Source organism: Desmodus rotundus, chromosome 9 (genome assembly GCF_022682495.2).
Source record: "Desmodus rotundus isolate HL8 chromosome 9, HLdesRot8A.1, whole genome shotgun sequence".
Lineage (NCBI taxonomy): Eukaryota > Metazoa > Chordata > Mammalia > Chiroptera > Phyllostomidae > Desmodus > Desmodus rotundus.
Genome location: NC_071395.1, coordinates 105,917,483 through 105,931,097, shown reverse-complemented (window position 1 = coordinate 105,931,097; position 13,615 = coordinate 105,917,483). Strand labels below are relative to the sequence as shown.

The 13,615-nt window shown below is 43.9% G+C and overlaps 1 protein-coding gene across 4 annotated transcripts in view; it reads left to right on the top strand.

The window, feature by feature from the left end:
* The window catches only part of STAT5B (signal transducer and activator of transcription 5B), a 57,089-nt gene that overhangs the window by 20,665 nt on the left and 22,809 nt on the right, over positions 1 to 13,615 (top strand). For 2 of the 4 annotated variants that reach the window (XM_053910625.2, XM_053910624.2), the window contains exons 2-3: positions 9,264 to 9,400; positions 12,623 to 12,779. In XM_053910625.2, coding sequence (XP_053766600.1) covers positions 9,273 to 9,400; positions 12,623 to 12,779 — 285 coding nt within the window. In that variant the 5' untranslated portion in view covers positions 9,264 to 9,272. Of the gene's footprint in view, positions 1 to 9,260; positions 9,401 to 12,622; positions 12,780 to 13,615 lie in introns of those variants that run through there. The other 2 variants (XM_053910623.1, XM_053910626.1) reach the window with 2 other exon arrangements.

The following is a 13,615-nucleotide window of genomic DNA, read 5'->3' as shown; positions in this document are numbered from 1 at the left end:
AAGAGGAAGCACACACCTTGGTGTGGTTATAAATGTAGGTTTTGGGTGCAGAATAAGTTGCAGTCAACAGAAAAGGAAGATTGCCCCCCAGTTCTGTTGGCCTTTGGATAGGGGCAGGTTTAGGGACCGATGGCTACGGCTTTCTGGGGTCTGATATTATAACTGTAGCCTTCTAGAGGCCTTGAATGTTGCCCTTGAACTGTCAAGGGCCTTCTCGTAGGCCAGTTGTGTTCAGGTGTGTCCCTAGGAGCAAGGGGAACGTCATTTTGAAAAAGGTGTTTTTTCACTGCCGTGAGTGGTTTTCTCTGTACTTCATTCGATTAACAATTAGTACAAGTTTGCAGAGATAGTTGCTTAGTCATATCAAAGGTGAAAAAAGAGCCAAAGATGAATCTAAGAATATATTACTTCTTGCCTTGAAATACGACCTTCCCAAATATTCTTTGTTTTCCTTTCTTATTTTCCACATTTCTTTCAGAAATCACAATTAGACCCACTAAGTTCAAACTCCATTACCTCGGAGACCGCTCATCTCATCTCCAGTCTGGTCTCGCGTCCCACCCACCTCTCCTCCCCTTTCGGTACCCCGGACGTGGGTACCAACAGTTCCAAACACGCGCGGAGTAAGGGAGAGTGCACGTGACGCCTTTCTGTAGCGTCATCGCTCCAGTTCAACGTGACCCAAGTTACCAAACTTTGGTTTATCTTTTTTATCGACTGTGTGTATACATGCTTTTTTGTTTCTTCGAGACTTCAAAAAATATTTCAAAATGTATTTTGTGTCATTTACTTCTACACTATTTCTAGAAGACGATGTTTATTAAGCAAAAGAATAAAGGCTTTAAATAAAATGTTACATAGATGCCGGAGTTACAAGGTAATCTTAGCTATTAACGATCTTGAACCACTACTTGGAAACATGGTAAATTGCTATATATTTGAAAATGATAGGCTCGCATTTCTTTTTTAAACATTTTTATAATTCTGAATTTTTACTATTTCATGCCCTACTTAAATCAAGATAACCTGATTTGCAAGACAGGGCCATAACCTGGATACTACCGTGTCGGGAGATGTTTTTTCCTGTGTCTTTTGCACGTCCCTTTGTCCTTGGTTCCTGTGGGACAGTGAGTTGTACCAATTGCCCAAGATTATTAAATTTACATTTCAAGTTTTACATTCGAACCAAAATTTAATACATACTTTACAAAATTGGACCAAAACTCCTTCACCTAAATGTAGTAAGTCACCTAAACATAACAATTGTTTAGTTCTTGTTGACCTTCCTCTGATATTTATCCTCCAGCATATATACTGTGTACATTTAACATTCTTTTAGTTGTACTTTAAAGAATGTGTCTCTCTGGCCTTATATTTCAACATAGCCTTTCTATTTCATTTCATTTTTATTTTTTATTGTGTTTTTCCACTACCGCTTATCCCCCTTGTCTCCTTTCCCTCCCCCCATCCCGACACTGGTTGGTCCACGTCCACGAGCCCTTTTTCTTAGTGTCGTGTGACATGTTATCAGACTAAAGTGTTACCGTTTAACTGTTCTCCTACTTTGGCCACTTAGGTTATTTGTAGTTTCTCACTGTTGTGTATTATACTAATAACTGAGGCTGTCCCTGGGAGTTGACCTAGTGCGAGGTGCTCTCCAAAGCAAACTTTGCTAGGTGAAAACTTCATACTGTAATTCTCAACGGTAATAAGAGGGAAGGGGTTCTCTCTCATGGCCCAGAAGCCCAGTGTGTTGTAGAGGCTGAGGGGTTTTTACTCCCTGAACTAAGGGACGCATGCTGTGCAGGAGACACGGTCTAAGGTGAGCTGGTCGTAATGATGGGCAGTGTAAAGTGGGTAGAGGTACAGGTCTCCACTAGAAATTCTGCGGCTGACCAAGGGCTGCTCAGCAGCCTGAAATCATTTCTTTCTTTTCCATAATGCAGATGGCCGTTACCCGTGGGATACAGCCAATGTTTTTAGTGATCTGGGAGATGGTAGTGATGTAGCTTCTTCCCAGATGGGTTGTTCACGTTGCTAAATGGATTTCAACGTAGAGAGAATGAAAACGCATGCGCATTCAAGCTGCAGGCCGCTGTGGCGGGAGGGGACCTGGCTCGTTCGGCGGCATCCTACCAGCTTCAGCAGCGTCTCAGCCCTGGTTTTTATGTGCTGCCAGAGACAGTTCCCAGATGAGAGTCGATTCCCTGTTCTCATTGCCTTTTTAAATAGATTTTTACCCCTGTGATTTTGAAAAAAATTTAAATTACTGTAAAATTGAAAGAATTAGAACAAAGAACACTCACATATACTCTGCCTAGACTGACCAACTGTTAACAGTTGTCACATTTAGGTGACACCTCCTTCTCCCTTTCTCCTTTGAAAGTAAGCCACAGACCTCACAACTTTACCCGTAACTATTTGAGTATGTTCTTGACACATATTTGGATAGGTTCTTGATACATATTTGAATATCGATACATACTTGAGTACTTACCAAGTATGTATCAAGAACAAGGTCATTCCATTTAACCTCAATGCCATCGTCATTCTCAAAAACTGTAACACTGATAGAGTGATATCCAATATATAGGCCATTTTAAAATTTGATTTAAATTTTTTAATTTTTAATTGTCCCAGTAACATCCTTTAGAGCTGTGGGTTTTCTTTTTTAAATTATGCTCTCAGTAGTTGTCATGTACTTTGAGTCTCCTTCACCCTAGAACAGTCCCACACTCTTCTGTATTTTCCCGCAGAGTCTCACGGTTTGTATCTGCTGATTGTTCCTTCATCAGCAGAGTCAGACATTTAGTTCACGTGGTCTTCGCAGTGCATCACGTCTGGAGGCACAAGATGTCGCTTTGTCCCATGATTGGGGATGTCCGATGACTTGGTTAAGGTGTCGTCTGCCAGCTTTTTCCACTGAAAATACGCCTTTCCCCCTTTGTGAATAACTGGTACTCGAGGCAGAACCCCGACAGTGTGTGGACACCCCGCACTCCGACAGATACAGCCTCTGATGGCCCTGACCGGGTCTGTTCTCTGCATTTCTGAGGTTGTGTGTTGGGCCAGGATATATTTGGGTGAGCATTTTAAATAGATGATAACCCACTGATTAAGACTTGATCGTTATATTTAGCTGCCCTTCCTCTTCCCTCATGCCCTCCCCCAACCCCCTCCCCCCACACTTTTTCTCCTCGTCCCAAATTAATATGTAATGATTTGGCTGTGACGTAAAGATTTATGACTGATTGTCTTCCCAGAATTATATCATCTCTGTGTTGCCTGGGCAAATTTTTCCTTGTTTATTTCTTTGTGAGCCAAATACTTTTATTCTTTCTGTTCTTGTCCCATCTGTTTAATAATCTGATTTTGTCAGAGAATTATCTTCCTGATTGCTTATAAAGTAGTGTTTAGAATTTTTTTTTTTTTAAGAGCAGATGGCTCTGATATTGACCTACTTCTGCATGGGAAAGTTTTACTCTAACCTTCTTACTTGATGTTAGGCCAATTTTAATATGAACAAAAGTCTTAATCCGTTATTACTATTCAGTATTTTTCTGTCCATCCAAGTTCCTACTACTGGGTAACCACCACTGAATACATGTAACCATATTCATATTGACACAAACGGGGAACTTGCTGTTTTTAGTTTCTCCAAAGTCCTCTAGTCTTTAAGTGGAGCTAATGTGGTTCATAGTTTTGAATCCTGATTCCTTGCCTTATACTTTTCAGCTTGGAAGCAATGTTTATGCACCTTCTGTTTCATCTGCCAGCTAGCCCAAGCCTTTGCCCAAATCAGAGCCTCGCAATATTAGGTTTCTTATTCTAATCTCTTACTCTTTTTAATTATGAAATACAGCAAACATACCGAAAAGCACAAAACATAATATGACCAGGCCCCACACGTCCTCAAGAAAAGGGAGCACGGAGCGGGGTAGAAGTACAGGCTCTGGGGCCAGACTGCCCGCTTCTAGCCCCCGGGGTGCCCTGCAGTCGTGTGGGGCGTGGAGCAAATATTCCATCTGCAGAAGAAACCCGTACCCATTACACGTCAGCCCCTGTTACCCCAGCCCTTGGCGACCACTGGTCTACTTCGTCCCTGTGGGTTTGCCTGTCCTGGACGTTCATGTAAGTGGAATTTATACTGTGTGGCCTTTCTGTTGGGCTTCTTTCGCTGTAGCATGTTTTCAAGGTTCATCCATGTTATAGCGTGTACCAGCACCTTATTCCTTTTTGTATCTGAATAACATTCCGCTTCATCCATTTTAGGGTTCCATTTACATCCGTAGCATTCATGCACCGATGGACATTTGGGTCACTTCTCCTCTTTGGCTGTTTGAGTAATGCTGCCGCGAGCATTTGTGTACACGGCTTTGGGGACACGTGTGTCCAGTCCTCTTGGGCACACCTCTGGGAGTGGAACTGCTGGGCCGCATGGAAATTCCACGCTTAACCTTCTGAAGAATTGCCAGACTGCTTTCCAAAGATGTCACACCATTTCACGATCCCGGTTAATGTGCCGAGTCTCGAGTCTGTCCTCTATATAATAGGGATAATGAGCGTGCCTACCTCCTAGGGTTTTGTGAGGATTAAATGGCAGATTCATAGAAGCACTTACAGTAATAAATAACACAGTAAGTGTTCAGTGTATGAGAGTAAATGGTAGATCTGATGGATAAAACACTAATGAATGTTATTTTAATTCATTTTTCAGTCTTATTTCTGAAATTATTTATTAGATGAATCAAAATGTTTGTTGCTAATAATTCATGCTTTAACCAGTTGGTTGGGCTTCATCCTGCAAACCGAAAGTTTGGCGGTTCAATTCCTGGTCAGGGCGTATGCCTGGGTTGCAGGTTCAGTCCCCAGTCCAGGCACATGCAGACAGCAGCCAATCAGTGTTTCTCTCTCACATTGATGTTTCTCTCCCGCTCTTTCTCCCTCCCTTCCTTTCTCTAAAATCAAAAATATTTTTTAAAAAATTTAAGAGGTTTAAATCCTTTGCAGAACTCTATTTGGGTGAGTTTCGCATCATCTCCAGAACTTTAACCATATTTTAGAGACTGGGATGGAGGATAGAATTGATAAAATGCTTTAAATTGGACACATGAACCCAGCAAACCGCACCCCTGCATGCATTGCAAAGCCCACCCCCACCAGAAGCTAGAATCCACTCGCTTAGTCGTCCCGTCTGCATCGGGGCCCCTCTGTTATCAGGCGCTCAGTACCTCTTCCCCCACAGGTGGGCTGCGGCATGCCTTTGGAGCCTTTACAGAAAGTGGTATGTTTCTTTACAAAGGTTTATATTTTACTTTAAAAGGGAAAGCATCTCATAAAAAGGTATTTACTGTTGAAACAAGATTATCCCTAAATCCCAGCCACTCATGATTTATTCGTTAGTGGACATTTATTTTTATGGTGTTTAATAAGCCTGTAACGTTATGAGCTATTAGACTTTGAAACCTTTTTAACCCAGTGCCCGAGGGTCCACTTTATTTGGGACTCCTAGGATACATCCAGATATGGAGCGTCCATGTAGATACCTTGTACTTTCAGAAAGCACAGTGTTCTGCATCCAGAGCTGTTTTGGGTTGTTTGAACGCTTCTGAGCACTAAGGGCAACTAAGTAGCACTCAAATAGTTCCCATCGTTGGCTAAAAATAAGGTGGTGAATCCATTTCCCAGTCTTTAGAGAAGCCCCTGTGACGATTTACCGAAGATGCAAACCACTTCCCTTGTCAGAACGTCACGTACTGAAGAGGGAGCTGCCCCTAAGCCAGCAGAAGGGAGCGTGTGTTGAGGACCCGGTTGCAGTGGCTGCAGAGGTGGAGTAGCGGTCCCGGGCAGGAGAGGGACTGGTGAGAAAGGGACGGGACTCCGCTAACACCAGGTGTGGGTGCAGCCTGGCAATGGGCGTGAAGAGTTCTGGCAGGTATGAGGGAAAGCACTGCTTAGAGTCCAGGTTTTACAGACACAATGGGAGAACGGGTGGTTTTTTTCCCCTAAACCACATGTTTTAAATTGTTACATGATGATCTCAGTATGTCACCTCATATTCCATGTGTATGAGTATATAATTTTTAGTACAAATGGCCCTGGCTGGTGTGGCTCAGTGGGTTGAGCACCGGCCTGTGAACCGAAGGTCATTGGTTCGATTCCTGGTCAGGGCACATGCCTACATTGTGGGTCAGGTCCCCAGCTGGGGACACACAAGAGGCAACTGATCAGTGTTTCTCTCCCTCTCTTTCTCCCTCCCTTCTCCTTTCTCTAAAAATAAATAAATAAGATCTTTTTAAAAAAGTAAAAGTGGTTCTTTATTACTTATTATACTTTTATTTTACATTTTTGACTACTTGTATGCAAAACCTACTTTCCAGCTCTATCAAAGCATTTTTATGTAGTAGAATTAAAGTATATTGTAGTTATCAAAATAAGGTGGTTACCACCTTATATTTACCAGCTATTATTCTTCAAATGTCATTTTAGGCCCTGGCTGGTGTAGCTCAGTGGATTGAGTGTGGGCCTATGAACCAAAAGGTCACAGGTTCAATTCCCAGTCAGGGCACATGCCTGGGTTGCAGGCCAGATCCCCACTGGGGGACATGTGAGTGGCAATCACACATTGATATTTCTCTCCCTCTCTTTCTCCTTCCGTTCCCCTCTCTCTAAAAATAAATAAATAAAATCTTTAAAAAAAAAAAAAAAAAAAAAAAAAACAAATGTCATTTTAGAAAATAACTATTATGACACGTTAATCTTTAGAGCCATAAAAACTACTCTGACAAATGCTAAGAGCTCAGCATTCCACTCTCTGATAAAAACGAAGAACTAATAGAAAGCACAAGACAGAATAAGTGGTGTGACATTGGTATAGTGCCCCTGTATACATGGCATATTACCATAGTCATACCCTGGGATATGCTCAGCCAGCAGGACATGTGGAATAGTTACCAAACATTTGGTGTGTATTTTATCACTCAGCAGCATTACTGACTACTCAGCGTGGCGAGCCACTGCGCTAGGCGCTGGGGACGTAGGAGTGAGTAAAGGTGTTCTCTCCACCTACCGTTCTTAAGAGTTCAGTGGGGAAGATGGGCAAAAACAGATTAATTAAAGCTAAAAGGGAAAATTACAAATTGTGGTATATGTTACTAAGGAACAAATAGACCATCGCAGGTATAGACTTACCAAATTATAAGATTCCAGTTTCAGTTTCTTGCCTCGGTATTTCATACTTTTATTTTGTTCCATAATGACTTAGGAAAGAGCTTATGGATTTGATCAAATTGTGTGCATACATTTATTTATGCAACAAAAAAAGTGCTGATTGCTTGTATGCCGGGCACTGTTCTGGGCCCAAGAAAAGGGGCAGCGAACACAGCAAAGTCCTTGTGTTTGTGGTGACTTCGCCCGCGTGGGAAGACAGTAAACAGACATGTGCTAAATGTCAGGACGTGATCAATGACATGCAGAAAGACAAAGGAGATGGAGGATAGTGACCAGAACGCTATTTTACCTGGGTGGATTGAGAAGGAGTCTGTAAGGAGAGAAAAGTTTTCCTGCAATTTTCCTTCTTTTGTCTCTTGGGTCCATTCAGTTAAGGAATGCAGAATGCGAGATAATTTTTCTGTCTGTTGGTATCGTTCACGTTCGTGAAGAGAGCTCTGAGGAGGTCTTCCTTCTTTCCAGTTCCTACGTCTACACGAGATTAATGCCTGCTTTCTTTTCCTCATTCCATTTCCATCCACCCGTATGTGTACACGCCTAAGCGCCTTCACCCACCCACCATCCATCCCTTTTACTTTTTATCCAAAAAAACATGCTTTGGTATCTGTTCCAAGTTTCCAAAATCTTGGGATATGATTTATCTGATTAAAAATCATATGGTGCAATTAAATGTCTTCCAGATGTTTTATTATAATGTGGCAAAAGCTCTTCTATCCAAATTTTTCTCCTAGCAAACTCTCGGCCATTGACATCTGATGCCTTGGGTGATCTTAGTGATCCCAGCCTCCCTGCCCCAAAGCCCGGAATCAAATTAAACACCGCTCGAGGGTTCTGTAGCATGGCACAAGTCTAAAATAGGTAACTGGCGCCCACCCCGCACCGCGCTGGTGGCTGACGGATGGGTCCCATAAATAGCTCAGTGCTACGCGATCGGACAACGACTAACAGAGATGGGATTTCTGTTTCCTAACACATACGTGTAGTTTCTGGTATTCAACAGAATCAGGGTCTAGTCCACTGGACCCCACCTGTGGCATAGCTCTTGGGAGGATTGTGCAAATGAGTAGGCAAATTGTTTTGGATGGAATTCAAGGTAGCCCGGTCTTACACCGAATTCTACACCGCGGATCAGAGTGTCAGAGCAAGGTTCGCTTTTGGTCCCTCCCGTGTACGTGTGTAGGATTGCCGCTGCAGTCGGTGACGTCCAGGAGTTCCTGCCAAGTGGATTAAAAATGCTCAGGCAGGCCCGAGAAGACACCTTGGTAGTTTTATAAAACCATTTATCTGGAATCAAGAGTGTGTTTTAAAAACCTTCCCACTGTTGGAATATAACAGTTCTTATTTCTGACTCTTCGCTGGAATGTATTGTTTTTATGTCAGATTTTTAAAGCCTGTAAGTTAACAGAGCATTACTTCCTAAACCCCTTAGCAGTAACTCAGAAGGTGCACCTCGGGGTATTTATCCAGAGGAGTCCGCACCCTTCTTTGTGCAAAGCGTTGTTGGGTAGGTGTCTAGTGATGACGCGTAGGGCTCAGTGCACGCTTTAGCTGTTTTCGCTTTTACTGGGTCTTTTCCTGAGTGGCGGTGCATTTATTGTATTTCCTGGAAGTCAAAATACCAAATCTGAAATAAGCGAATTTTAAAAATTCCCTGTGCTGATTATTGACCGTTGCTGTTCCAAATGCTGCGTCAGGTTTGGGACAAAAGTACAGGAAGCGTCTCTGGTGTCCCAGCTACAGGCAGCCCTTCCCCTAATGCTAGTTTCGCGCTTTTGCTTACAGGACTTCAGCTCAGGCTGTAGTAGGAGCTTCACAGACCCAGGTACATAGCTTTCCATGGCACACTGAGGATCTGCATCGATAAGACATTGTAAAGCCAAAATTCCGTTCAAGAGCCCTGATCTTCAGTCTACCAGAGAGGGATGAAAAAAGCATTTATCTGTAGCTTTTACAACTGTGTGCGTATTTGTGCTGGGGGACTTAAAAGGGGAAGGAAAAAAACCCACCCAAACCACTGGTTGTTTGTTTAGCAGATTGCAAACATGGCTGTGTGGATCCAGGCGCAGCAGCTGCAAGGAGACGCCCTCCGTCAGATGCAAGCCCTGTACGGCCAGCATTTCCCCATTGAGGTGCGCCATTACTTATCCCAGTGGATTGAAAGCCAGGCGTGGTGAGTGAACAAAGTCTCCTCCATCATCTTCCGTGAAGCGCAAGCATGGAAGTTTGGAAAGATAGCATTATGGACACTCCAAAACTTGTACGTTAAAAAAAAAAAGTCATGAGCCACAAAAAGGCGTTTGACCTCCCCTGGGATTTTAGGAAGACGGAATAACTCTTGGGACTTTTAAAATAGGATATCTTCCCTTTAATAGTAAATTCTGGCTAAAAACATTTGAGCACCAAAGCTAATAAAAGAAACAATTAACAAATATGTTTTGAGTGCCCATAGGGTGTCTGGCAGAGTCGTAGGTAGTAGAGTTCCTGTGAAAAAAGTTAAAACCTTTGTCCACATGGAATTTAGTGCCGAATGGAGAGATCAGGTATGTCACATAATTTAATAAAATGTATTCTTAACAAATTTAACAGTGGAGACATTGGCGTTTTTAAATTTATGAGTAATTTATATGTACACATTAAAGACTGAAAGACAATACATCAGAACGTTAGCTATAATTATATCTTGGTGGCAGATTTAATGAGCATGTTTATTTTTCTTATTTTCCAAATTACCTTTATATATTCAGGGGGGAAATTGTTTTAAAACACTTTCAGAGTTAGTACCATGCAGCAAACTGATAACAAAGCTGTTTGATGGACAACATTGCACCCCAGGCAGCTGGCTGTCCCCTGCTCCGCTCAGGGCCTGGCGCCTGTCGTCTGGTTGCCAGCCCGTTAGTCTGACACGTTCATCCTGTACTTCAGTCCGCCACCTCTGCGGGTGGCGGGTCCCCTTTGACCACCTGGGCAGAGACACCCTTTGCGCTGCTGTTTGCGGAGGGCTGGACACCCGGCAGAAACGCTGTCTCGGAACAATTGCAACTGTGTGTTAGTGGCAGAGTGCGCTCCAGAAACTAGAGAGCACCAGGAAGGCAGTTTTCTAGGCAATTAAAAGAAATCTCAGCCTCATGTAATTCCGTGAGAAAAAAGAGAGCTAACTGTGAGCACGTCGACGGCACCTTGCTCGGTGCTTTTCCATTTCCTTCTCTGTTGTAACAGTTCGGAGAGCTCAGAAACACCTTAATAGAAAGTGTCTGTTGATTTAAAATTTCACTTAGTAGATTTCCCATGTCGTCTTCTCTTCTTTTCTTATTATTTAAAGATTTTATTTATTTATTTTTAGAACGAGAGGAAGGAAGGGAGAAAGAGAGGGAGAGAAACATCGATCGGTGGCTCCTCCAAACCAGTGACCTTCCATTTGAGGGACGGCGCCCAACCGACTGAGCCACCCCGGTCAGGGCCCACGTTTCTTACTGAACGAATGTTACACGACTGGTGTTGACATTAAGGGAAATCTGAGTTTTAGTTCATTAAAATATTTTTTAATTACAGTGACATACAATATTATATCAGTTTCAGGTGTACAATATAGTGATTAGACATTTACTTAACTTATGGAATGACCACCCCAATAAGGCTAGAATTTTCCTTAGTTTTGGTTTCCTTAAGAATATAAAGATTTTAAATATTTATTTGTTTGAGAGAGAGGGGATGGGAGGGAGAAAGAGAGGGAGAGGGGTGTCGATGTGAGAGAGAAACATCCATCGGTTGCCTCTCGCACACACCCGACCAGGGACCAAACCGAAACCAGGACCATGCCCTGCCTGAGAATCAAACCGGTGACATTTTGCTTTGCAGGATGATGCCCAACTACCCGAGCAACATCAGTCCGGGCACAAATGTAAAGATTTTAATAAAATTCTTCAGTTCTTCACGTTTATGCTAAGAAGAAGAATTTTTTGGCTGAGGATTAAGTACAAGAATCAGCACTTGGTTTCCATGAGTTTTGCTCTGGGACAGGATCTTTTCGAGAGTAGCTTCCTCAGACGAGGAGCACGATTGCCAGTCGCCACGGGCACGCAGGGCTGTCGCGCGTCCCAGCCAGGCTTTTCTTTAACATTTATTTCATGTAGCCCGTAGGGCACGCACATTCAGAATTTGCCGTTCTCTACTGCCCCCCAAATGCAGATGTGAGCGTATTGTTTGATGAAGTCCCATCGGTGTGCGGGTACGCTTGTTTGTGCCTCTGTTTGAAATTAGTTGCTGTGCCCATAGGGTTAGAGATAACAGCACTTTTTAAAAAAAAATCATCACCCAAGGATATATTTATTGACTTTAGAGAGAGAAAGAGAGGCAGAGAAGAAGAGAGAGAAACAGATACAGAAACATGGATGTCAGAGAGAAACATCAATTGTTGCCTCCCACACATGCCCTGACTAGGAATCGAACTTGCAGCCTAGCTTTGCGCCCTGACTGGGGATTGAACCCACAACCCTTTGGTGCATGGGACGGCGCTCCAACCAACTGAGCCACCCACCAGGGCGAGATGATGGCACTTCTTAGCCACCACCAGATCCTCTTGTTGGCCTCCGACCTGGGCAGCAGGAACTGAATGTTACTTCAGTCTGGTAACTGTTCTGACTAATTTAGTCCCACCAAAGAGCCAATTGTTGCCTAAGTTGTTTAAAAAAGAAAACAAAGAGTTGTTGAGGGGATTGAGAATGGGGGAGAGTAGGAGGGAGGAAGGAAGGAAGGAAGGACCCACCATCCTAACTCTGTCACCAGTTAAATGGCTCTGAATTAACACAAAGCCCACAGAATGGTTTCTCTGATGCCTGCAGGTCCCAAATCTGTGTCTGATGTAAAGACTAACGAGAATATTCTGTCTTAATATCTCTTTTCCAAGGCTTCTTAGAAGTAGCAATAAATGTTCCACCTGTCTTAAGAAGCACTCTGTGTGAAGTTAGCAACATTGCCGAGGGTGGAAAAGCAATGTAAAACGTTCCTAACCTTGTGGCCCGGGCACCCTCGAAGGGGCAGCTATAAACAGCGATTGTCAGAGGCCTTATTTCCTTCGGTGTCCACACAGCCCTTTCCCTCTCCCTTCTTTCCTAACGGATAGTGTAAGCGCCAGAGCACGTCGGTAGGAGGAAGGACAAAGGACAGTACATTGTAAAGAAGAAAATAAACTACTGTGCCATCCACGGAGGTAGTTAGTGGATTCGGAATGGGTGAATGTAGGCATCTAGTCAATTTAAATCAAACTCTCCTAAAATTTGCAGAGTGTATTCTGTAGAAATCACTTTAGCCAAAGAAAGGTATGATGTGTTGAGGATGCATTTACATAGGCCATGTGCATGTATGTATACATATGTATGTAATTTCTTTCCCCTAGGGACTCAATAGATATTGATAATCCACAGGAGAACATTAAGGCCACCCAGCTCCTGGAGGGCCTGGTGCAGGAGCTGCAGAAGAAGGCCGAGCACCAAGTGGGGGAAGATGGGTTCTTACTGAAGATCAAGCTGGGGCACTACGCCACGCAGCTCCAGGTGGGTGTGAAGGCTGGGTCACCTGCAGGCAAGCAGTGGCCGCCTTCTCTTTCCAGCATCAGCGCCCCTGGGCTTTTCCTGGCCTGGCCTCTGACTCACCCCGGGAACCTGAGCTTATCGGCAACTTTTTGGTGCTTCGATTTCCCCCACCCCCTCTTTCTAAATCAGATGTGTTGGATTCCTCTAGCATATGACAAAGCAAAAGGGCAGAGTGGGTCTGTTCCCGAGAGAAGGGAGTGGCTGAAATGGCACTCTGGGCTGGTTGAGCAGAAGGGATGGAGGCAGACTGAGAGATTCTAGAAGTGAGGGAATGAGGCGCCCAGACATCCCTCTTGGGGCTCTTTGCAGGGTGGGAGAGCTCTTGAAGGGGGGCAGGAGAGGGCAGGGTTCACCTGGAGGCAGGACTGGATAAAAGAGCCTTGAATTGGGGTTTAGATGTCAGATGTAGCTTCTTCTTCCCAAGGGGGTGGAGGGAGGGGTGGAGGGGGGAGAGGGAGTTTTTGTGAAGCAGGAAAGGGGTGTGGGTGGTAATCATAGTGAAGCATTTATTAGACCTCATGAGTATTTCTCCAAGAACCATTATTCTTGAATATGAGCAGCAGGTGCCAGGAAAACGAAAAGCCCATCCCCAAAGAGGGAGGAAGCAGGAGAAACCTGGGGTGAAGAGGGGAGCAGAACAGGAACCCAGAGCTGGAGGATGGTGGGAAGTACCTTGACCTTGGCATTGGGTGCTCAGAGTGTTGAGTCATCTGCTCACTCGTTTGTCTCTGGACACGTACTTAACCTCTCTGAGCATCAGTTTTGTCCCCTTTGAAATGGGGACAGTCATTTCTGCT